The following is a 21,018-nucleotide window of genomic DNA, read 5'->3' on the forward strand; positions in this document are numbered from 1 at the left end:
CCTGTCAAGCGCCCTCAGAATCTTATGGCCTAGAAATTGACTATAGCCCCACTCGGGGCGCCAGCCTCGCCAGGGCGCTAAAAGTAGCGCCCCGGAAGCAGTCGCGGCCGCCCGCCGGAAATTCAGTTGGAGCGCCCCAAAGGGAAGCGCGGCGCTACTGGAGGCACCCCGCATCCCTCTTGGGGCGCTGCAACTGAATATCGCTGCGCAACGTGCCGCAGCACCACACGCTGCGGCACGTCGCGCTGCGGCACTGCAGGCCTTCCTCCCCTTCTTAAAGGGGAGAGGTCTTGTGCAGCGCGATCTGGGGCCCAGCTGGGCCCCTGAGGATCGCGAGTGCCGGCACAAGAGCCCAGCACCGAGGAGAAGTGCCGGGCTCTTGGAATGCAGTCGGCACTCCGCGGCAGGGGGGGCTCAGGAGGCCGGGGACGGCAGCGCGGAGAGGTGCTGGCAAGCGGCCAGCAACAAAAATGGCCGCCCCGCACCTCCTTTAATTAGCACCTCTACCGCCGCAGGTAGGCCCCCCTGAACCGGTCGCACATAGTGTCCGGCGTTAAATCAGGGGGCGCATCTAAATATCGCGATTGGGGCGTCAGCGGGGCGCTGCGCACACCGATGACATCATCGGTAGCGGCGCAGCGCTAACGGCTAGCGCCACCACTAGTGTCCCGCTAAATTTAGCGGGAGGCGTGGCCAGCGGCTTCTGACCCACTTAGCGCCCTCTTAAGGCGCTAACGGGTGGCGCAGCCCACTGAATTTCTAGGCCTATATGTTTCAATCAGATCACCTCCCATTCTTCTAAACTCCAATGAGTATAGGCCCAACCTACTCAACCTTTCGTCACCTGTTCTACCCTGTCGCACAGAGTCAAGACCTGCCCTGTTGTTGTTTTAGGGAATATTTCTAGTACTCACTGCAAGGACTGTGGCCAATACTCGGTGCTTTGTGTTTTATTGTAGGGGGTTCTGTACGTTGGCTCGTCGACCGGGGTGTTGCAGGTACCCCTCTCTAACTGCTCCGCTTACCCTAGCTGCGGGGAGTGCGTGCTCTCCAGGGACCCGTACTGTGGCTGGAACAAGAGGGACCGGGCCTGCAAGGAGATGAGACTCCAGCCGAACCCGTGAGTACGCCACGTGGGGTGGAGCGGGGCGGGGGGGGCCGATCGCCGGCCGCCTGCCGCAGCCCAACCTGTCCCCCCGAGGCTGGCGCTGAAGGTGCAGGCTCGTGCCGGCTGCGGGTTGGAGGCTGGGCCCTGTGTCTCCGTGTCACCGAGCCCGTGACTCCGTCCCGCAGCTCTGCGAGCGAGAGGTGTAGCAGCGGGCTCGCCAGTAGTAATGAGATGCGTCGCTCTGTTCTGCGGGCTTAACTCTGTCACCAGCCTGGCTCGGTCCCGTCTCTGTCTTTCTCTCTTGTCTGTCTCCGTCTTTAGAATCTAGAAGGAGAGAAGATGTTTCCACTTGTGGGGGAGACCAGAACTAGGGGCCGTCAATAGAAGATCGTCACTAATAAATCCAATGGGGAATTCAGGAGAAACTTCTTTACCCAGAGAGTGGTGAGAATGTGGAACTCGCTACCACAGGGAGTGGTTGAGGTGAATAGTACAGATGCATTTAAGGGGAAGCTGGATAAACACATGAGGGAGAAAGGAATAGAGGGAGATGGTGATGGGGTGAGATGAAGAGGGGTGGGAGGAGGCTGGTGTGGATGGGGTGAGTTGAAGAGGGGTGGGAGGAGGCTGGTATTGATGGGGTGAGATGAAGAGGGGGTGGGAGGAGGCTGGTGTTGATGAAGTGAGATGAAGAGGGGTGGGAGGAGGCTGGTGTTGATGGGGTGAGATGAAGAGGGGTGGGAGGAGGCTGGTGTTGACGGGGTGAGATGAAGAGGGGTGGGAGGAGGCTGGTGTTGATGGGGTGAGATGAAGAGGGGTGGGAGGAGGCTGGTGTTGATGGGGTGAGATGAAGAGGGGTGGGAGGAGGCTGGTGTTGATGGGGGGAGATGAAGAGGGGTGGGAGGAGGCTGGTGTTGATGGGGTGAGATGAAGAGGGGTGGGAGGAGGCTGGTGTGGATGGGGTGAGATGAAGAGGGGTGGGAGGAGGCTGGTGTTGATGGGGTGAGATGAAGAGGGGTGGGAGGAGGCTGGTGTTGATGGGGGGAGATGAAGAGGGGTGGGAGGAGGCTGGTGTTGATGGGGCGAGATGAAGAGGGGTGGGAGGAGGCTGGTGTTGATAGGGTGAGATGAAGAGGGGTGGGAGGAGGCTGGTGTTGATGGGGGGAGATGAAGAGGGGTGGGAGGAGGCTGGTGTTGATGGGGTGAGATGAAGAGCGGTGGGAGGAGGCTGGTGTTGATGGGGTGAGATGAAGAGGGGTGGGAGGAGGCTGGTGTGGATGGGGGGAGATGAAGAGGGGTGGGAGGAGGCTGGTGTTGATGGGGTGAGATAAAGAGGGGTGGGAGGAGGCTGGTGTTGATGGGGTGAGATGAAGAGGGGTGGGAGGAGGCTGGTATTGATGGGGTGAGATGAAGAGGGGTGGGAGGAGGCTGGTGTTGATGGGGTGAGATAAAGAGGGGTGGGAGGAGGCTGGTATTGATGGGGTGAGATGAAGAGGGGTGGGAGGGGTCTGGTGTTGATGGGGTGAGTTGAAGAGGGGTGAGAGGAGGCTGGTGTTGATGGGGTGAGATGAAGAGGGGGTGGGAGGAGGCTGGTGTTGATGGGGTGAGATGAAGAGGGGTGGGAGGAGGCTGGTGTGGATGGGGTGAGATGAAGAGGGGTGGGAGGAGGCTGGTGTTGATGGGGTGAGATGAAGAGGGGTGGGAGGAGGCTGGTGTTGATGGGGTGAGATGGAGAGGGGTGGGAGGAGGCTGGTGTTGATGGGGGGAGATGAAGAGGGGTGGGAGGAGGCTGGTGTTGATAGGGTGAGATGAAGAGGGGTGGGAGGAGGCTGGTGTTGATGGTGGGAGATGAAGAGGGGTGGGAGGAGGCTGGTGTTGATGGGGTGAGATGAAGAGCGGTGGGAGGAGGCTGGTGTTGATGGGGTGAGATGAAGAGGGGTGGGAGGAGGCTGGTGTGGATGGGGGGAGATGAAGAGGGGTGGGAGGAGGCTGGTGTTGATGGGGTGAGATAAAGAGGGGTGGGAGGAGGCTGGTATTGATGGGGTGAGATGAAGAGGGGTGGGAGGGGTCTGGTGTTGATGGGGTGAGTTGAAGAGGGGTGAGAGGAGGCTGGTGTTGATGGGGTGAGATGAAGAGGGGTGGGAGGAGGCTGGTGTTGATGGGGTGAGATGAAGAGGGGGTGGGAGGAGGCTGGTGTTGATGGGGTGAGATGAAGAGGGGTGGGAGGAGGCTGGTGTGGATGGGGTGAGATGAAGAGGGGTGAGAGGAGGCTGGTGTTGATGGGGTGAGATGAAGAGGGGTGGGAGGAGGCTGGTGTGAGATGAAGAGGGGTGGGAGGAGGCTGGTGTTGATGGGCTGAGATGAAGAGGGGTGGGAGGAGGCTGGTGTTGATGGGGTGAGATGAAGAGGGGTCGGAGGAGGCTGGTGTTGATGGGGTGAGATGAAGAGGGGTGGGAGCAGGCTGGTGTTGATGGGGTGAGATGAAGAGGGGTGGGAGGAGGCTGGTGTTGATGGGGTGAGATGAAGAGGGGTGGGAGGAGGCTGGTGTTGATGGGGTGAGATGAAGAGGGGTGGGAGGAGGCTGGTGTTGATGGGGTGAGATGAAGAGCGGTGGGAGGAGGCTGGTGTTGATGGGGGGAGATGAAGAGAGGTGGGAGAAGACTGGTGTTGATGGGGTGAGATGAAGAGGGGTGGGAGGAGGCTGGTGTTGATGGGGTGAGATGAAGAGGGGTGGGAGGAGGCTGGTATTGATGGAGTGAGATGAAGAGGGGTGGGAGGAGGCTGGTGTTGATGGGGTGAGATGAAGAGGGGTGGGAGGAGGCTGGTGTTGATGGGGGAGATGAAGAGGGGTGGGAGGAGGCTGGTGTTGATGGGGTGAGATGAAGAGGGGTGGGAGGAGGCTGGTGTTGATGGAGGGAGATGAAGAGGGGTGGGAGGAGGCTGGTGTTGATGGGGTGAGATGAAGAGGGGTGGGAGGAGGCTGGTGTTGATGGGGTGAGATGAAGAGGGGTGGGAGGAGGCTGGTGTTGATGGGGTGAGATGAAGAGGGGTGGGAGGAGGCTGGTGTTGATGGAGGGAGATGAAGAGGGGTGGGAGGGGGCTGGTGTTGATGGAGTGAGATGAAGAGGGGTGGTAGCAGGCTGGTGTTGATGGGGTGAGATGAAGAGGGGTGGGAGGAGGCTGGTGTTAATGGGGTGAGATGAAGAGGGGTGGGAGCAGGCTGGTGTTGATGGGGTGAGATGAAGAGGGGTGGGAGGAGGCTGGTGTTGATAGGGTGAGATGAAGAGGGGTGGGAGGAGGCTGGTGTTAATGGGGTGAGATGAAGAGGGGTGGGAGGAGGCTGGTGTTAATGGGGTGAGATGAAGAGGGGTGGGAGCAGGCTGGTGTTGATGGGGTGAGATGAAGAGGGGTGTGAGCAGGCTGGTGTTGATGGGGTGAGATGAAGAGGGGTGGGAGGAGGCTGGTGTTAATGGGGTGAGATGAAGAGGGGTGGGAGCAGGCTGGTGTTGATGGGGTGAGATGAAGAGGGGTGGGAGGAGGCTGGTGTTGATAGGGTGAGATGAAGAGGGGGTGGGAGGGGGCTGGTGTTGATGGGGTGAGATGAAGACGGGTGGGAGGAGGCTGGTGTTGATGGGGTCAGATGAAGAGTGGTGGGAGGAGGCTGGTGTTGATGGGGTGAGAGGAAGAGGGGTGGGAGCAGGCTGGTGTTGATGGGGTGAGATGAAGAGGGGTGGGAGGAGGCTGGTGTTGATGGGGTGAGATGAAGAGGGGTGGGAGGAGGCTGGTGTTGGTGGGGTGAGATGAAGAGGGGTGGGAGGAGGCTGGTGTTGATGGGGTGAGATGAAGAGGGGTGGGAGGAGGCTGGTGTTGATGGGGTGAGATGAAGAGGGGTGGGAGGAGGCTGGTGTTGATGGGGTGAGATGAAGAGGGGTGGGAGGAGGCTGGTGTTGATGGGGTGAGATGAAGAGGGGTGGGAGGAGGCTGGTGTTGATGGGGTGAGATGAAGAGGGGTGGGAGGAGGCTGGTGTTGATGGGGGGAGATGAAGAGGGGTGGGAGGAGGCTGGTGGTGATGGTGTGAGATGAAGAGGAGGTGGAGGAGGCTGGTGTTGATGGGGTGAGCTGAAAAGGGTTGGGAGGAGGCTGGTGTTGATGGGGAGAGATGAAGAGGGGTGGGAGGAGGCTGGTGTTGATGGCGAGAGACGAAGAGGGGTGGGAGGAGGCTGGTGTGGATGTGGTGAAATGAAGAGGGGTGGGAGGAGGCTGGTGTTGATGGGGTGAGATGAAGAGGGGTGGGAGGGGGCTGGTGTTGATGGGGTGAGATGAAGAGGGGTGGGAGGAGGCTGGTGTTGATGGGGTGAGATGAAGAGGGGATGGGAGGAGGCTGGTGTTGATGGGGTGAGATGAAGAGGGGTGGGAGGAGGCTGGTGTTGATGGGGTGAGATGAAGAGGGGTGGGAGGAGGCTGGTGTTGATGGGGTGAGATGAAGAGGGGTGGGAGGAGGCTGGTGTTCATGGGATGAGATGAAGAGGGGTGGGAGGGGGCTGGTGTTGATGGGGTGAGATGAAGAGGGGTGGGAGGAGGCTGGTGTTGACGGGGTGAGATGAAGAGGGGGGGGAGGAGGCTGGTGTTGATGGGGTGAGATGAAGAGGGGTGGGAGGAGGCTGGTGTTGATGGGGTGAGATGAAGAGGGGTGGGAGGAGGCTGGTGTTGATGGGGTGAGATGAAGAGGGGTGGGAGGAGGCTGGTGTTGATGGGGTGAGATGAAGAGGGGTGGGAGGAGGCTGGTGTTGATGGGGTGAGATGAAGAGGGGTGGGAGGAGGCTGGTGTTGATGGGGTGAGATGAAGAGGGGTGGGAGGAGGCTGGTGTTGATGGGGTGAGATGAAGAAGGGATGGGAGGAGGCTGGTCTTGATGGGGTGAGAAGAAGAGGGGATTGGAGGAGGCTGGTGTTGATGGGGTGAGATGAAGAGGGGTGGGGAGGAGGCTGGTGTTGATGGGGTGAGATGAAGAGGGGATGGGAGGAGGCTGGTTTTGATGGGGTGAGATGAAGAGGGGTGGGAGGAGGCTGGTGTTGATGGGGTGAGATGAAGAGGGGTGGGAGGAGGCTCGTGTTGATGGGGTGAGATGAAGAGGGGTGGGAGGAGGCTGGTGTTGATGGGGTGAGATGAAGAGAGGTGGGAGGAGGCTGGTGTTGATGGGGTGAGATGAAGAGGGGTGAGAGGAGGCTGGTGTTGATGGGGTGAGATGAAGAGGGGGTGGGAGGAGGCTGGTGTTGATGGGGTGAGATGAAGAGGGGTGGGACGAGGCTGGTGTGGATGGGGTGAGATGAAGAGGGGTGAGAGGAGGCTGGTGTTGATGGGGTGAGATGAAGAGGGGTGGGAGGAGGCTGGTGTGAGATGAAGAGGGGTGGGAGGAGGCTGGTGTTGATGGGGTGAGATGAAGAGGGGTGGGAGGAGGCTGGTGTTGATGGGGTGAGATGAAGAGGGGTCGGAGGAGGCTGGTGTTGATGGGGTGAGATGAAGAGGGGTGGGAGAAGGCTGGTGTTGATGGGGTGAGATGAAGAGGGGTGGGAGGAGGCTGGTGTTGATGGGGTGAGATGAAGAGGGGTGGGAGGAGGCTGGTGTTGATGGGGTGAGATGAAGAGGGGTGGGAGGAGGCTGGTGTTGATGGGGTGAGATGAAGAGCGGTGGGAGGAGGCTGGTGTTGATGGGGGGAGATGAAGAGAGGTGGGAGAAGGCTGGTGTTGATGGGGTGAGATGAAGAGGGGTGGGAGGAGGCTGGTGTTGATGGGGGAGATGAAGAGGGGTGGGAGGAGGCTGGTGTTGATGGGGTGAGATGAAGAGGGGTGGGAGGAGGCAGGTGTTGATGGAGTGAGATGAAGAGGGGTGGGAGGAGGCTGGTGTTGATGGGATGAGATGAAGAGGGGTGGGAGGAGGCTGGTGTTGAGGGGTGAGATGAAGAGGGGGTGGGAGGAGGCTGGTGTTGATGGGGTGAGATGAAGAGGGGTGGTAGCAGGCTGGTGTTGATGGGGTGAGATGAAGAGGGGTGGGAGGAGCCTGGTGTTAATGGGGTGAGATGAAGAGGGGTGGGAGTAGGCTGGTGTTGATGGGGTGAGATGAAGAGGGGTGGGAGGAGGCTGGTGTTGATAGGGTGAGATGAAGAGGGGGTGGGAGGGGGCTGGTGTTGATGGGGTGAGATGAAGAGGGGTGGGAGGAGGCTTGTGTTGATGGGGTGAGATGAAGAGGGGTGGGAGGAGGCTGGTGTTGATGGGGTCAGATGAAGAGTGGTGGGAGGAGGCTGATGTTGATGGGGTGAGAGGAAGAGGGGTGGGAGCAGGCTGGTGTTGATGGGGTGAGATGAAGAAGGGTGGGAGGAGGCTGGTGTTGATAGGGTGAGATGAAGAGGGGTGGGAGGAGGCTGGTGTTGATGGGGTGAGATGAAGAGGGGTGGGAGGAGGCTGGTGTTGATGGGGTGAGATGAAGAGGGGTGGGAGGAGGCTGGTGTTGATGGGGGGAGATGAAGAGGGGTGGGAGGAGGCTGGTGTTGATGGTGTGAGATGAAGAGGGGGTGGAGGAGGCTGGTGTTGATGGGGTGAGCCGAAAAGGGTTGGGAGGAGGCTGGTGTTGATGGGGAGAGATGAAGAGGGGTGGGAGGAGGCTGGTGTTGATGGCGAGAGATGAAGAGGGGTGGGAGGAGGCTGGTGTGGATGTGGTGAAGTGAAGAGGGGTGGGAGGAGGCTGGTGTTGATGGGGTCAGATGAAGAGTGGTGGGAGGAGGCTGGTGTTGATGGGGTGAGATGAAGAGGGGTGGGAGGAGGCTGGTGTTGATGGGGGGAGTTGAAGAGGGGTGGGAGGAGGCTGGTGTTGATGGAGTGAGATGAAGAGGGGTGGGAGGAGGCTGGTGTTAATGGGGTGAGATGAAGAGGGGTGGGAGCAGGCTGGTGTTGATGGGGTGAGATGAAGAGGGGTGGGAGGAGGCTGGTGTTGATAGGGTGAGATGAAGAGGGGGTGGGAGGGGGCTGGTGTTGATGGGGTGAGATGAAGAGGGGTGGGAGGAGGCTTGTGTTGATGGAGTGAGATGAAGAGGGGTGGGAGGAGGCTGGTGTTCATGGGGTGAGATGAAGAGGGGTGGGAGCAGGCTGGTGTTGATGGGGTGAGATGAAGAGGGGTCGGAGGAGGCTGGTGTTGATAGGGTGAGATGAAGAGGGGGTGGGAGGGGGCTGGTGTTGATGGGGTGAGATGAAGAGGGGTGGGAGGAGGCTTGTGTTGATGGGGTGAGATGAAGAGGGGTGGGAGGAGGCTGGTGTTGATGGGGTCAGATGAAGAGTGGTGGGAGGAGGCTGGTGTTGATGGGGTGAGAGAAAGAGGGGTGGGAGCAGGCTGGTGTTGATGGGGTGAGATGAAGAGGGGTGGGAGGAGGCTGGTGTTGATGGGGTGAGATGAAGAGGGGTGGGAGGAGGCTGGTGTTGATGGGGTGAGATGAAGAGGGGTGGGAGGAGGCTGGTGTAGATGGGGGGAGATGAAGAGGGGTGGGAGGAGGCTGGTGTTGATGGTGTGAGATGAAGAGGGGGTGGAGGAGGCTGGTGTTGATGGGGTGAGATGAAGAGGGGATGGGAGGAGCCTGGTGTTGATGGGGTGAGCTGAAAAGGGTTGGGAGGAGGCTGGTGTTGATGGGGTGAGATGAAGAGGGGTGGGAGGAGGCTGGTGTTGATGGGGAGAGATGAAGAGGGGTGGGAGGAGGCTGGTGTTGATGGGGTGAGATGAAGAGGGGTGGGAGGAGGCTCGTGTTGATGGGGTGAGATGAAGAGGGGTGGGAGGAGGCTGGTGTTGATGGGGTGAGATGAAGAGAGGTGGGAGGAGGCTGGTGTTGATGGGGTGAGATGAAGAGGGGTGGGAGGAGGCTGGTGTTGATGGGGTGAGATGAAGAGGGGATGGGAGGAGGCTGGTGTTGATGGGGTGAGATGAAGAGGGGTGGGAGGAGGCTGGTGTTGATGGGGTGAGATGAAGAGTTGTGGGAGGGGGCTGGTGTTGATGGGGTGAGATGAAGAGGGGTGGGAGGAGGCTGGTGTTGATGGGGTGAGATGAAGAGGGGATGGGAGGAGGCTGGTGTTGATGGGGTGAGATGAAGAGGGGTGGGAGGAGGCTGGTATTGATGGAGTGAGATGAAGAGGGGTGGGAGGAGGCTGGTGTTGATGGGGTGAGATGAAGAGGGGTGGGAGGAGGCTGGTGTTGATGGGGGAGATGAAGAGGGGTGGGAGGAGGCTGGTGTTGATGGGGTGAGATGAAGAGGGGTGGGAGGAGGCTGGTGTTGATGGAGGGAGATGAAGAGGGGTGGGAGGAGGCTGGTGTTGATGGGGTGAGATGAAGAGGGGTGGGAGGAGGCTGGTGTTGATGGGGTGAGATGAAGAGGGGTGGGAGGAGGCTGGTGTTGATGGGGTGAGATGAAGAGGGGTGGGAGGAGGCTGGTGTTGATGGAGGGAGATGAAGAGGGGTGGGAGGGGGCTGGTGTTGATGGAGTGAGATGAAGAGGGGTGGTAGCAGGCTGGTGTTGATGGGGTGAGATGAAGAGGGGTGGGAGGAGGCTGGTGTTAATGGGGTGAGATGAAGAGGGGTGGGAGCAGGCTGGTGTTGATGGGGTGAGATGAAGAGGGGTGGGAGGAGGCTGGTGTTGATAGGGTGAGATGAAGAGGGGTGGGAGGAGGCTGGTGTTAATGGGGTGAGATGAAGAGGGGTGGGAGGAGGCTGGTGTTAATGGGGTGAGATGAAGAGGGGTGGGAGCAGGCTGGTGTTGATGGGGTGAGATGAAGAGGGGTGTGAGCAGGCTGGTGTTGATGGGGTGAGATGAAGAGGGGTGGGAGGAGGCTGGTGTTAATGGGGTGAGATGAAGAGGGGTGGGAGCAGGCTGGTGTTGATGGGGTGAGATGAAGAGGGGTGGGAGGAGGCTGGTGTTGATAGGGTGAGATGAAGAGGGGGTGGGAGGGGGCTGGTGTTGATGGGGTGAGATGAAGACGGGTGGGAGGAGGCTGGTGTTGATGGGGTCAGATGAAGAGTGGTGGGAGGAGGCTGGTGTTGATGGGGTGAGAGGAAGAGGGGTGGGAGCAGGCTGGTGTTGATGGGGTGAGATGAAGAGGGGTGGGAGGAGGCTGGTGTTGATGGGGTGAGATGAAGAGGGGTGGGAGGAGGCTGGTGTTGGTGGGGTGAGATGAAGAGGGGTGGGAGGAGGCTGGTGTTGATGGGGTGAGATGAAGAGGGGTGGGAGGAGGCTGGTGTTGATGGGGGGAGATGAAGAGGGGTGGGAGGAGGCTGGTGGTGATGGTGTGAGATGAAGAGGAGGTGGAGGAGGCTGGTGTTGATGGGGTGAGCTGAAAAGGGTTGGGAGGAGGCTGGTGTTGATGGGGAGAGATGAAGAGGGGTGGGAGGAGGCTGGTGTTGATGGCGAGAGACGAAGAGGGGTGGGAGGAGGCTGGTGTGGATGTGGTGAAATGAAGAGGGGTGGGAGGAGGCTGGTGTTGATGGGGTGAGATGAAGAGGGGTGGGAGGGGGCTGGTGTTGATGGGGTGAGATGAAGAGGGGTGGGAGGAGGCTGGTGTTGATGGGGTGAGATGAAGAGGGGATGGGAGGAGGCTGGTGTTGATGGGGTGAGATGAAGAGGGGTGGGAGGAGGCTGGTGTTGATGGGGTGAGATGAAGAGGGGTGGGAGGAGGCTGGTGTTGATGGGGTGAGATGAAGAGGGGTGGGAGGAGGCTGGTGTTCATGGGATGAGATGAAGAGGGGTGGGAGGGGGCTGGTGTTGATGGGGTGAGATGAAGAGGGGTGGGAGGAGGCTGGTGTTGACGGGGTGAGATGAAGAGGGGGGGGAGGAGGCTGGTGTTGATGGGGTGAGATGAAGAGGGGTGGGAGGAGGCTGGTGTTGATGGGGTGAGATGAAGAGGGGTGGGAGGAGGCTGGTGTTGATGGGGTGAGATGAAGAGGGGTGGGAGGAGGCTGGTGTTGATGGGGTGAGATGAAGAGGGGTGGGAGGAGGCTGGTGTTGATGGGGTGAGATGAAGAGGGGTGGGAGGAGGCTGGTGTTGATGGGGTGAGATGAAGAGGGGTGGGAGGAGGCTGGTGTTGATGGGGTGAGATGAAGAAGGGATGGGAGGAGGCTGGTCTTGATGGGGTGAGAAGAAGAGGGGATTGGAGGAGGCTGGTGTTGATGGGGTGAGATGAAGAGGGGTGGGGAGGAGGCTGGTGTTGATGGGGTGAGATGAAGAGGGGATGGGAGGAGGCTGGTTTTGATGGGGTGAGATGAAGAGGGGTGGGAGGAGGCTGGTGTTGATGGGGTGAGATGAAGAGGGGTGGGAGGAGGCTCGTGTTGATGGGGTGAGATGAAGAGGGGTGGGAGGAGGCTGGTGTTGATGGGGTGAGATGAAGAGAGGTGGGAGGAGGCTGGTGTTGATGGGGTGAGATGAAGAGGGGTGAGAGGAGGCTGGTGTTGATGGGGTGAGATGAAGAGGGGGTGGGAGGAGGCTGGTGTTGATGGGGTGAGATGAAGAGGGGTGGGACGAGGCTGGTGTGGATGGGGTGAGATGAAGAGGGGTGAGAGGAGGCTGGTGTTGATGGGGTGAGATGAAGAGGGGTGGGAGGAGGCTGGTGTGAGATGAAGAGGGGTGGGAGGAGGCTGGTGTTGATGGGGTGAGATGAAGAGGGGTGGGAGGAGGCTGGTGTTGATGGGGTGAGATGAAGAGGGGTCGGAGGAGGCTGGTGTTGATGGGGTGAGATGAAGAGGGGTGGGAGAAGGCTGGTGTTGATGGGGTGAGATGAAGAGGGGTGGGAGGAGGCTGGTGTTGATGGGGTGAGATGAAGAGGGGTGGGAGGAGGCTGGTGTTGATGGGGTGAGATGAAGAGGGGTGGGAGGAGGCTGGTGTTGATGGGGTGAGATGAAGAGCGGTGGGAGGAGGCTGGTGTTGATGGGGGGAGATGAAGAGAGGTGGGAGAAGGCTGGTGTTGATGGGGTGAGATGAAGAGGGGTGGGAGGAGGCTGGTGTTGATGGGGGAGATGAAGAGGGGTGGGAGGAGGCTGGTGTTGATGGGGTGAGATGAAGAGGGGTGGGAGGAGGCAGGTGTTGATGGAGTGAGATGAAGAGGGGTGGGAGGGGGCTGGTGTTGATGGGGTGAGATGAAGAGGGGTGGGAGGAGGCTTGTGTTGATGGAGTGAGATGAAGAGGGGTGGGAGGAGGCTGGTGTTCATGGGGTGAGATGAAGAGGGGTGGGAGCAGGCTGGTGTTGATGGGGTGAGATGAAGAGGGGTCGGAGGAGGCTGGTGTTGATAGGGTGAGATGAAGAGGGGGTGGGAGGGGGCTGGTGTTGATGGGGTGAGATGAAGAGGGGTGGGAGGAGGCTTGTGTTGATGGGGTGAGATGAAGAGGGGTGGGAGGAGGCTGGTGTTGATGGGGTCAGATGAAGAGTGGTGGGAGGAGGCTGGTGTTGATGGGGTGAGAGAAAGAGGGGTGGGAGCAGGCTGGTGTTGATGGGGTGAGATGAAGAGGGGTGGGAGGAGGCTGGTGTTGATGGGGTGAGATGAAGAGGGGTGGGAGGAGGCTGGTGTTGATGGGGTGAGATGAAGAGGGGTGGGAGGAGGCTGGTGTAGATGGGGGGAGATGAAGAGGGGTGGGAGGAGGCTGGTGTTGATGGTGTGAGATGAAGAGGGGGTGGAGGAGGCTGGTGTTGATGGGGTGAGATGAAGAGGGGATGGGAGGAGCCTGGTGTTGATGGGGTGAGCTGAAAAGGGTTGGGAGGAGGCTGGTGTTGATGGGGTGAGATGAAGAGGGGTGGGAGGAGGCTGGTGTTGATGGGGAGAGATGAAGAGGGGTGGGAGGAGGCTGGTGTTGATGGGGTGAGATGAAGAGGGGTGGGAGGAGGCTCGTGTTGATGGGGTGAGATGAAGAGGGGTGGGAGGAGGCTGGTGTTGATGGGGTGAGATGAAGAGAGGTGGGAGGAGGCTGGTGTTGATGGGGTGAGATGAAGAGGGGTGGGAGGAGGCTGGTGTTGATGGGGTGAGATGAAGAGGGGATGGGAGGAGGCTGGTGTTGATGGGGTGAGATGAAGAGGGGTGGGAGGAGGCTGGTGTTGATGGGGTGAGATGAAGAGTTGTGGGAGGGGGCTGGTGTTGATGGGGTGAGATGAAGAGGGGTGGGAGGAGGCTGGTGTTGATGGGGTGAGATGAAGAGGGGATGGGAGGAGGCTGGTGTTGATGGGGTGAGATGAAGAGGGGTGGGAGGAGGCTGGTGTTGATGGGGTGAGATGAAGAGGGGCGGGAGGAGGCTGGTGTTGATGGGGTGAGATGAAGAGGGGTGGGAGGAGGCTGGTGTTGATGGGGTGAGATGAAGAGGGGTGGGAGGAGGCTGGTGTTGATGGGGTGAGATGAAGAGGGGTGGGAGGAGGCTGGTGTTGATGGGGTGAGATGAAGAGGGGTGGGAGGAGGCTGGTGTTGATGGGGTGAGATGAAGGGGGGTGGGAGGAGGCTGGTGTTCATGGGATGAGATGAAGAGGGGTGGGAGGGGGCTGGTGTTGATGGGGTGAGATGAAGAGGGGTGGGAGGAGGCTGGTGTTGACGGGGTGAGATGAAGAGGGGTGGGAGGAGGCTGGTGTTGATGGGGTGAGATGAAGAGGGGTGGGAGGAGGCTGGTGTTGATGGGGTGAGATGAAGAGGGGTGGGAGGAGGCTGGTGTTGATGGGGTGAGATGAAGAGGGGTGGGAGGAGGCTGGTGTTGATGGGGTGAGATGAAGAGGGGTGGGAGGAGGCTGGTGTTGATGGGGTGAGATGAAGAGGGGTGGGAGGAGGCTGGTGTTGATGGGGTGAGATAAAGAGGGGATGGGAGGAGGCTGGTGTTGATGGGGTGAGATGAAGAGGGGTGGGAGGAGGCTGGTGTTGATGGGGTGAGATGAAGAGGGGTGGGAGGAAGCTGGTGTTGATGGGGTGAGATGAAGAGGGGATGGGAGGAGGCTGGTGTTGATGGGGTGAGATGAAGAGGGGTGGGAGGAGGCTGGTGTTGATGGGGTGAGATGAAGAGGGGTGGGAGGAGGCTGGTGTTGATGGGGTGAGATGGAGAGGGGTGGGAGGAGGCTGGTGTTGGTGGGGTGAGATGAAGAGGGGTGGGAGGAGGCTGGTGTTGATGGGGTGAGATGAAGAGGGGTGGCAGGAGGCTGGTGTTGATGGGGTGAGATGAAGAGGGGTGGGAGGAGGCTGGTGTGGAGCATAAACACCGGCACGGACCAGATGGGCCGAATGGCCTGTTTCTGTTCTGTACATTCGATGTAATTCTATGGGGGAAAAAATTGGCTTGCTTTGCGCCCCCGGGGAGCGCTAACGGGGGGTGGGGGCGCAAAGCCCGTAGCGCCCGGGCACGGCGCCGCTAACGCCTCCCACGTAATTCAGTGGGAGGTTAGCGGCAGCGGTAGTTGGTAGTGCCTCGCTCGCGCTCCAGCCGCCAACATCAGCTGCGCCCCCCCCCTGACTTACCGCCGGACGTTATGCGCGACTGGTATTGCCCCAAGAAGGAGGGGGAGCGCTTTTAGTAGCACCCCGCCTCCTGCTTGGGGCGCTACCACTGAATTTATGGCGCGGGGGCGCTAACTTTTTCAGGGCGTTACCGGCGAAGTTATCGCCCCAAAGGGGACGCGAGCCAATTTCCCCACCCCCCCCAAGTCTTTTCCCTCTCTCAGCGTTACTTTCGACCTCTGCTTGTTTCTTTGCCCATCTCTCACTTCCTGTCTTTCGCTCTCTCTCTATCTGTCTCTAACTCTGTTTTGTACCTCAATCTATACTTCTGTCCCCCTCTCTCTCTCGCCTCTTTTTCCGGCTGTGTGCCTGAGCGAATGCGCGTGCGCGCGTGTCTCTTCCTCTCTCTTGTCTCTTTCCCCCCCACTGCCGCCCTGTATCCGCTCGGCGCCGACGCCCCCCCGCGGGCCAGTACCGAAGACACCCTCCGCATGATATCAATTCTTCTCTTGAAGGCGCAACTGGATTCAGGACATCGAGAAGGCAGACGCTGCCTCTGCCTGCTTGGCCCCGACGAACAGGGCACGACCCAGAATGCCTGTACCGAACGGATACCCTGAAGGTTTGTGCAACCATTGATTCCAGTTAAAGCCACAGGCCGCAGACGGGGAAACCGGATTCGGTCTGTGTGTGTGTGTGTGTGTGCCATTTTTTTTTGCCGAAACCAGCCTGAACAGCTGGCGCTAAGGTGCTGAATGAACCAGACCCTGCCAGAGTTTATGCTCCACTCACGCCAGCTTGATAGGATGAGAGGGCTGTCGTATGATGAGAGATTGTGTAGAATGGGCCGATACTCTCTGGAGTTTAGAAGAATGGGAGGTGATCTCATTGAAACATCAGATTCTGAGGGGGATTGACAGGGTAGATGCTGAGAGGCTGTCTCCCCCTGGCTGGAGAGTCTAGAACCAGGGGTCACAGTCTGAGGATAAGGGGTCGGCCATTGAGGACTGAGATGAGGAGGAATTTCTTCACTCAGAGGGCGGTGAATCTTTGGAATTCTCCGCCCCAGAGGGCTGTGGAGGCTCAGTCGTTGAGTATATTCAAGACAGAGATTGATAGATTTTTAACTCTCGGGGAATCGAGGGATATGGGGATCGGGCGGGAAAGTGGAGTTGAGGTCGATGATCTTATTGAATGGCGGAGCAGGCTCGAGGGGCCAAATGGCCAACTCCCGCTCCTAATCCTTATGTTCTTATGAATTTCGCGGCCATAGTTTATTTTCTTAGTCCGGTTTAAATTTTTTTTGAAAGTTGAATTTTGCAAGCAATCCGAGACTGAGAGAGAGCTAGGAGGGGCAGGTCAGTGGGGGTAGGAGGGAATCTGGTTGAGGGTGAGGGGGGCCTCTGGACTCTCGACCTTGCGGGGGAAAGTGCAGGGAGGCTGAATGTCAGCACAGGCGGGAGGGGAGGATGTAGGGCTGACTGGGGAGCTGAGAGGGAAAAGGGTATGGGAGTGAGGGGGTGTTAGGCAGGGGAATGGGCATGGAGTGAACGTTTACATTATCCCTATTCGCATGACGGAACTTACACAGATAATGCTTTGCATAGGTCCCATCAACCTGGCTCGAGTGGAGCATAAGCGCCAGTATGGACGGGCTGGGCCGAATGGCCTATTTCTGTGCCGTATATCCCGTGTGTGTGTGTGAGGTACTGAGCCATACCGACCTTTGAAGATCTCTGGTTCCAGCATTGGTCGCTGCAGGTCCAGTGAACCCTAGTTAGCCCCAGCGTCCCTGGGTTAGGGAGGGGGATAAATCAGCCCCTGGAAAGTTTGCATTTCGACCACGGGCGAGGGCGGGATTGGGATGGGCTGGGATCTTCCCACAGCAAGTCAGCCTGCTGAATGAGACCTTTTTTTTAATTCGTCCGTGGGATGTGGGCGTTGCTGGCATGGCTAGCATTTATTGCCCGTCCATAGGAACACAGGAACAGGAGGAGGCCATTGATCCCCTCGAGCCTGATACACAGGAACAGGAGGGGGCCCATTCAGCCCCTCGAGCCAGTTACACAGGAACAGGAGGAGGCCCATTCAGCCCCTCGAGCCAGTTACACAGGAACAGGAGGAGGCCCATTCAGCCCCTCGAGCCAGTTACACAGGAACAGGAGGAGGCCATTGATCCCCTTGAGCCTGTTCCGCCATTCAATGAGATCATGGCTGATCTGCGACCTAACTCCATATCCCCCGCCTTTGCCCCATATCCCTTAACACCTTTGGTACACACAAGTGCCAGGCAATGACTATCTCCAACAAGCGAGAGTCTAACCACCGCCCCTTGACATTCAACGGCATTACCATCATTGAATCCCCCACCATCAACATCCTGGGGGTCACTATTGACCAGAAACTTAACTGGACCAGCCACATAAATACTGTGGCAACAAGAGCAGGTCAGAGGCTGGGTATTCTGCGGCGAGTGTCTCACCTCCTGACTCCCCAAAGCCTTTCCACCATCCTGGGTATTCTGCGGCGAGTGTCTCACCTCCTGACTCCCCAAAGCCTTTCCACCATCTACAAGGCACAAGTCAGGAGTGTGATGGAATACTCTCCACTTGCCTGGATGAGTGCAGCTCCAACAACACTCGAGAAGCTCGACACCATCCAGGACAAAGCAGCCCGCTTGATCGGCACCCCCTCCACCGCCTTAAACACTCACTCCCTCCACCACCGGCGCACCGTGGCTGCAGTGTGGACCATCTACAAGATGCACTGCAGCAACTCGCCAAGGCTTCTTCGGCAGCACCTCCCAAACCCGCGACCTCTTCCACCTAGAAGGACAAGGGCAGCAGGCGCATGGGAACACCACCACCTCCAAGTTCCCCTCCAAGTCACACATCATCCCGACTTGGAAATATATCGGCCGTTCCTTCATCGTCGCTGGGTCAAAATCCTGGAACTCCCTCCCTAACAGCACTGTGGGAGCACCTTCACCACACGGACTGCAGCGGTTCAAGAAGGCGGCTCACCACCACCTTCTCAAGGGCGATTAGGGAACGGGCAATAAATGCTAGGCCTTGATCAAAGTTTTAAAGATATTAAGGGGAACAGATAGAGAGAAACTATTTCCGCTGGTTTGTGGAATCTAGGACTGGGGGGCAGAGTCTAAAAATTAGAGCCAGGCCTTTCAGGAGTGAAGTTAGGAAACACTTCTACACACAAAGGGTGGTAGAAGTTGGGAACTCTCTTCTGCAAACGACAATTGATGCCGGGGCAATTGTTAATTTTAAATCAGAGATCGATAGATTTTTGTTAACCAAAAGTATTAAGGGATATGGGGGAAAGGCGGGTATATGGAGTTAGGTCTCAGATCAGCCGTGATCTCAATGAATGGCAGAACAGGCTCGAGGGGCTGATTGGCCTCCTCCTGTTTCTATACAACAGGCTCGAGGGGCTGAATGGCCTCCTCCTGTTCCTATGTAACAGGCTCGAGGGGCTGAATGGGCCTCCTCCTATTCCTGTGTAACAGGCTCGAGGGGCTGAATGGCCTCCTCCTGTTTCTATACAACAGGCTCGAGGGGCTGAATGGGCCTCCTCCTGTTCCTGTGTAACAGGCTCGAGGGGCTGAATGGGCCTCCTCCTGTTCCTAATGTAACAGGCTCGAGGGGCTGAATGGCCTCCTCCTGTTCCTGTGTAACAGGCTCGAGAGGCTGAATGGCCTCCTCCTGTTCCAGTGTAGCAGGCTCAATGGGCTGAATGGCCTCCTCCTGTTCCTGTGTAACAGGCTTGAGGGGCTGAATGGCCTCCCTCTGTTCCTGTGTAACTGGCTCGAGGGGATGAATGGCCTCCTCCTGTTCCAGTGTAACAGGCTTGAGGGGCTGAATGGCCTCCTCCTGTTTCTATACAACAGGCTCGAGGGGCTGAATGGCCTCCTCCTGTTTCTATACAACAGGCTCGAGGGGCTGAATGGCCTCCTGTTTCTATACAATCGGCTCGAGGGGCTGAATGGCCTTCTCCTGTTCCTATGACGCTCACTGCTTGGGCTCATACACGAACGCTGGAGAGACGTTCCGTGTGGTGCCCAGTGCCCGCGGAACCTGTTACCCCAGCAGGAGAGGAGCGGAGAGGTAGATAAGAAGATAAGATAATGAGCTTATGAGCGTGAAGCTTGGCGGTGAAATGCCAGCGGTTTGCAGTTTATGTTCCCTTCAGCGTGCACCTGTTTATTTATTTGTCTGGTAGGTTCTGTAACCCCTCTTGAGATGGCCGTCCGCGTAAACTCCTTGGTCCACCTGCCCTGCCAGACCAAGTCAAACCTGGCGCACAAGAGTTGGACGCACAACGAGCGAGAGGTGGCGACATCAGAGCTGAACAGCCAGCCCGACGGTCTCAGGTTTGTTGCCACCCCCAGCCGCCAGGGCCGGTGGGAGTGCTGGGCCACGGACAACCAGTTCAGGACACTGCTGGTGAGTTACTCGCTTAAGGTTGCCGGTGGTTTTGTGGACACTCCCACCGCAGAGAAAGAATCCTCCGTCTTTCTGTCCGCCAACGGCGCCCAGCGGCCCCACGTGGGCACGGTGAAGACCTACTGGAGCGAGCTGGTGCTGGTGAGTGTCCTCTTTGCGTTGTTTGTGGCGGTGGTGGCCATCATAGCGCTGTACCACGTCAGCAGCAGGCTGCGGTCGAAGGGGAAGGTCCAGCAGGGCGGCCCGCCTCGGCCCGAGACCGCGGCGGCCAGCGGGAGCCGCCTGGAAAGCATGCCCTTGAACAAAGCCCCGGCCAACAGCGAGCAGGAGGACCCCGCCGAGCTCAAGACCGAACCCGCGCCGGCCAGCTCGGGCCCCCGCAAAGGCCCCCCGCCACCCGACGCCCAGACCCAAGTGGATATCTAGGGGACCGCGACGCCAGCTACGGAACCGTGCGCTGTCGAGGAGAAGGAGAGGGATGCCGCATGGTTGTCGGGATGGGGAGCGAGCGAGGGGACCTAAGGGAGCAGGGCTCAGGGCTGAGCTACTCCCGCTGTTTTCCCAATCCGGGGACCCTTCGGCGGTTTTCATTTTTTTTTGTCTTTGTAGATTTCACGGGCCGCGTCCCCGCGCCCGATGTGACCACAGTGTGGAAAATGCGGGGGGTGGGTTTTGTGTTTTTTTTTGTCGTAACAGTCCTCTCGCTCCAGGACCTGCGCGTCGGGAGCTTTACGCGCCGCGCCCCCTTTCTCGGTTGGGTTTTCTGAGTCCGTAATGTGACTGCCTGCTGCCCGGTACCCGTCCCTTCCGAACGCTTTAGCTAGACTGGCGCGGCCAACGCGGCGCGTCGCTATCCCGCAGCGGACTGGGGAATGACGTCGGGGTGAGGGGGAGGGGGGAGGGGGTAATCCCAAGTAGGGCGGGGAAAGGAGGACGTGATCCATGCCAAAATATGTCGAGGAGAACGCGCGCTTCCTCTCGCCACACCAGGAGCCGATGCACCTGGCAAGGTGGGCGCAGTTGCAACCCGCCTCGCGCGACGGATTGACTACGAGAGATGCCAAAGTAGATGTAACGGAGGGGCGGGCGGGGGGGTGGGTGGCGGTGATCGGAGAAATCCCGAGGAAACCAACCGGCTTGGAGGAGACGGGACTCCGGGCAGGATTTGGGAGAGGCTTAGGGGAGGGGGGTCTAGGAGGTAAGTTCAGAAGGCGGGCGGGTAGAGCCGGAACGGGACTGCGGAGCAGGGGCCACGGAGGGACCGTAGGCGAGAGCAAGCTTTTGGAAACCAGGTTGGGTCTTTTCCCCTCCCAAGAGTCCCTGGCCCCTCCCGGACAGCAGTGCGTTGACAATGTGAAATCGCGGTCAGCATTCTGTGACCCACCCTCCCAGACGGGATGGCAGGAATGACGTATGAGGAGAGATTGGGTCGATTGGGCTTATACTCGCTGGAGTTTAGAAGAATGAGAGGGGATCTCATTGAAACTTATAAAATTCTAACAGGACTAGATGCTGGAAGGATGTTCCCGATGGCGGGGGAGTCCAGAACCAGGGGTCACAGTCTAAGGATAAGGGGTAGGCCATTTAGGACTGAGATGAGGAGGAATTTCTTTACCCAGAGAGTGGTGAACCTGTGGAATTCTCTACCACACAAGGCAGTTGAGGCCAATTCATTGAATATATTCAAGAAGGAGTTGGATATATTTCTTAAGGCTAAAGGGACCAAGGGATATGGGGAGAAAGCAGGGACAGGGTACTGAATTTGGATGATCAGCCATGATCCCATTGAATGGCGGAGCAGGCTCGAGGGGCCGAATGGCCTACTCCTGCTCCTATCTTCTATGTTTCTATAGGAGGGGCAGCAGTGCGCGGGGGCTCTGAGTCACGCGAGACTCTTTCTGTCGGTGTCTTTTTTGTTAAACGCGCGGGGATAAAAGACCCAAGTGTTTTTTGCAAACGTAATGGAACTT

General features: G+C 58.5%; 1 protein-coding gene across 2 annotated transcripts in view; it reads left to right on the forward strand.

The window, feature by feature from the left end:
• LOC147086434 (semaphorin-4B-like) overlaps positions 1–19,938 on the forward strand; it is a 225,931-nt gene extending 205,993 nt beyond the window's left edge. For both annotated transcript variants that reach the window (XM_085978535.1, XM_085978536.1), the window contains 3 exons: positions 960–1,120; positions 15,104–15,210; positions 18,825–19,938. In XM_085978535.1, coding sequence (XP_085834661.1) covers positions 960–1,120; positions 15,104–15,210; positions 18,825–19,474 — 918 coding nt within the window. In that variant the 3' untranslated portion in view covers positions 19,475–19,938. The remainder of the gene's footprint in view (positions 1–959; positions 1,121–15,103; positions 15,211–18,824) is intronic.
• The last annotated feature ends 1,080 nt before the right edge of the window (positions 19,939–21,018 follow it).

Source organism: Somniosus microcephalus, unplaced genomic scaffold, assembly GCF_052327205.1.
Source record: "Somniosus microcephalus isolate GS21.2 unplaced genomic scaffold, FLI_Smic_1.0 unresolved_chr7, whole genome shotgun sequence".
Lineage (NCBI taxonomy): Eukaryota > Metazoa > Chordata > Chondrichthyes > Squaliformes > Somniosidae > Somniosus > Somniosus microcephalus.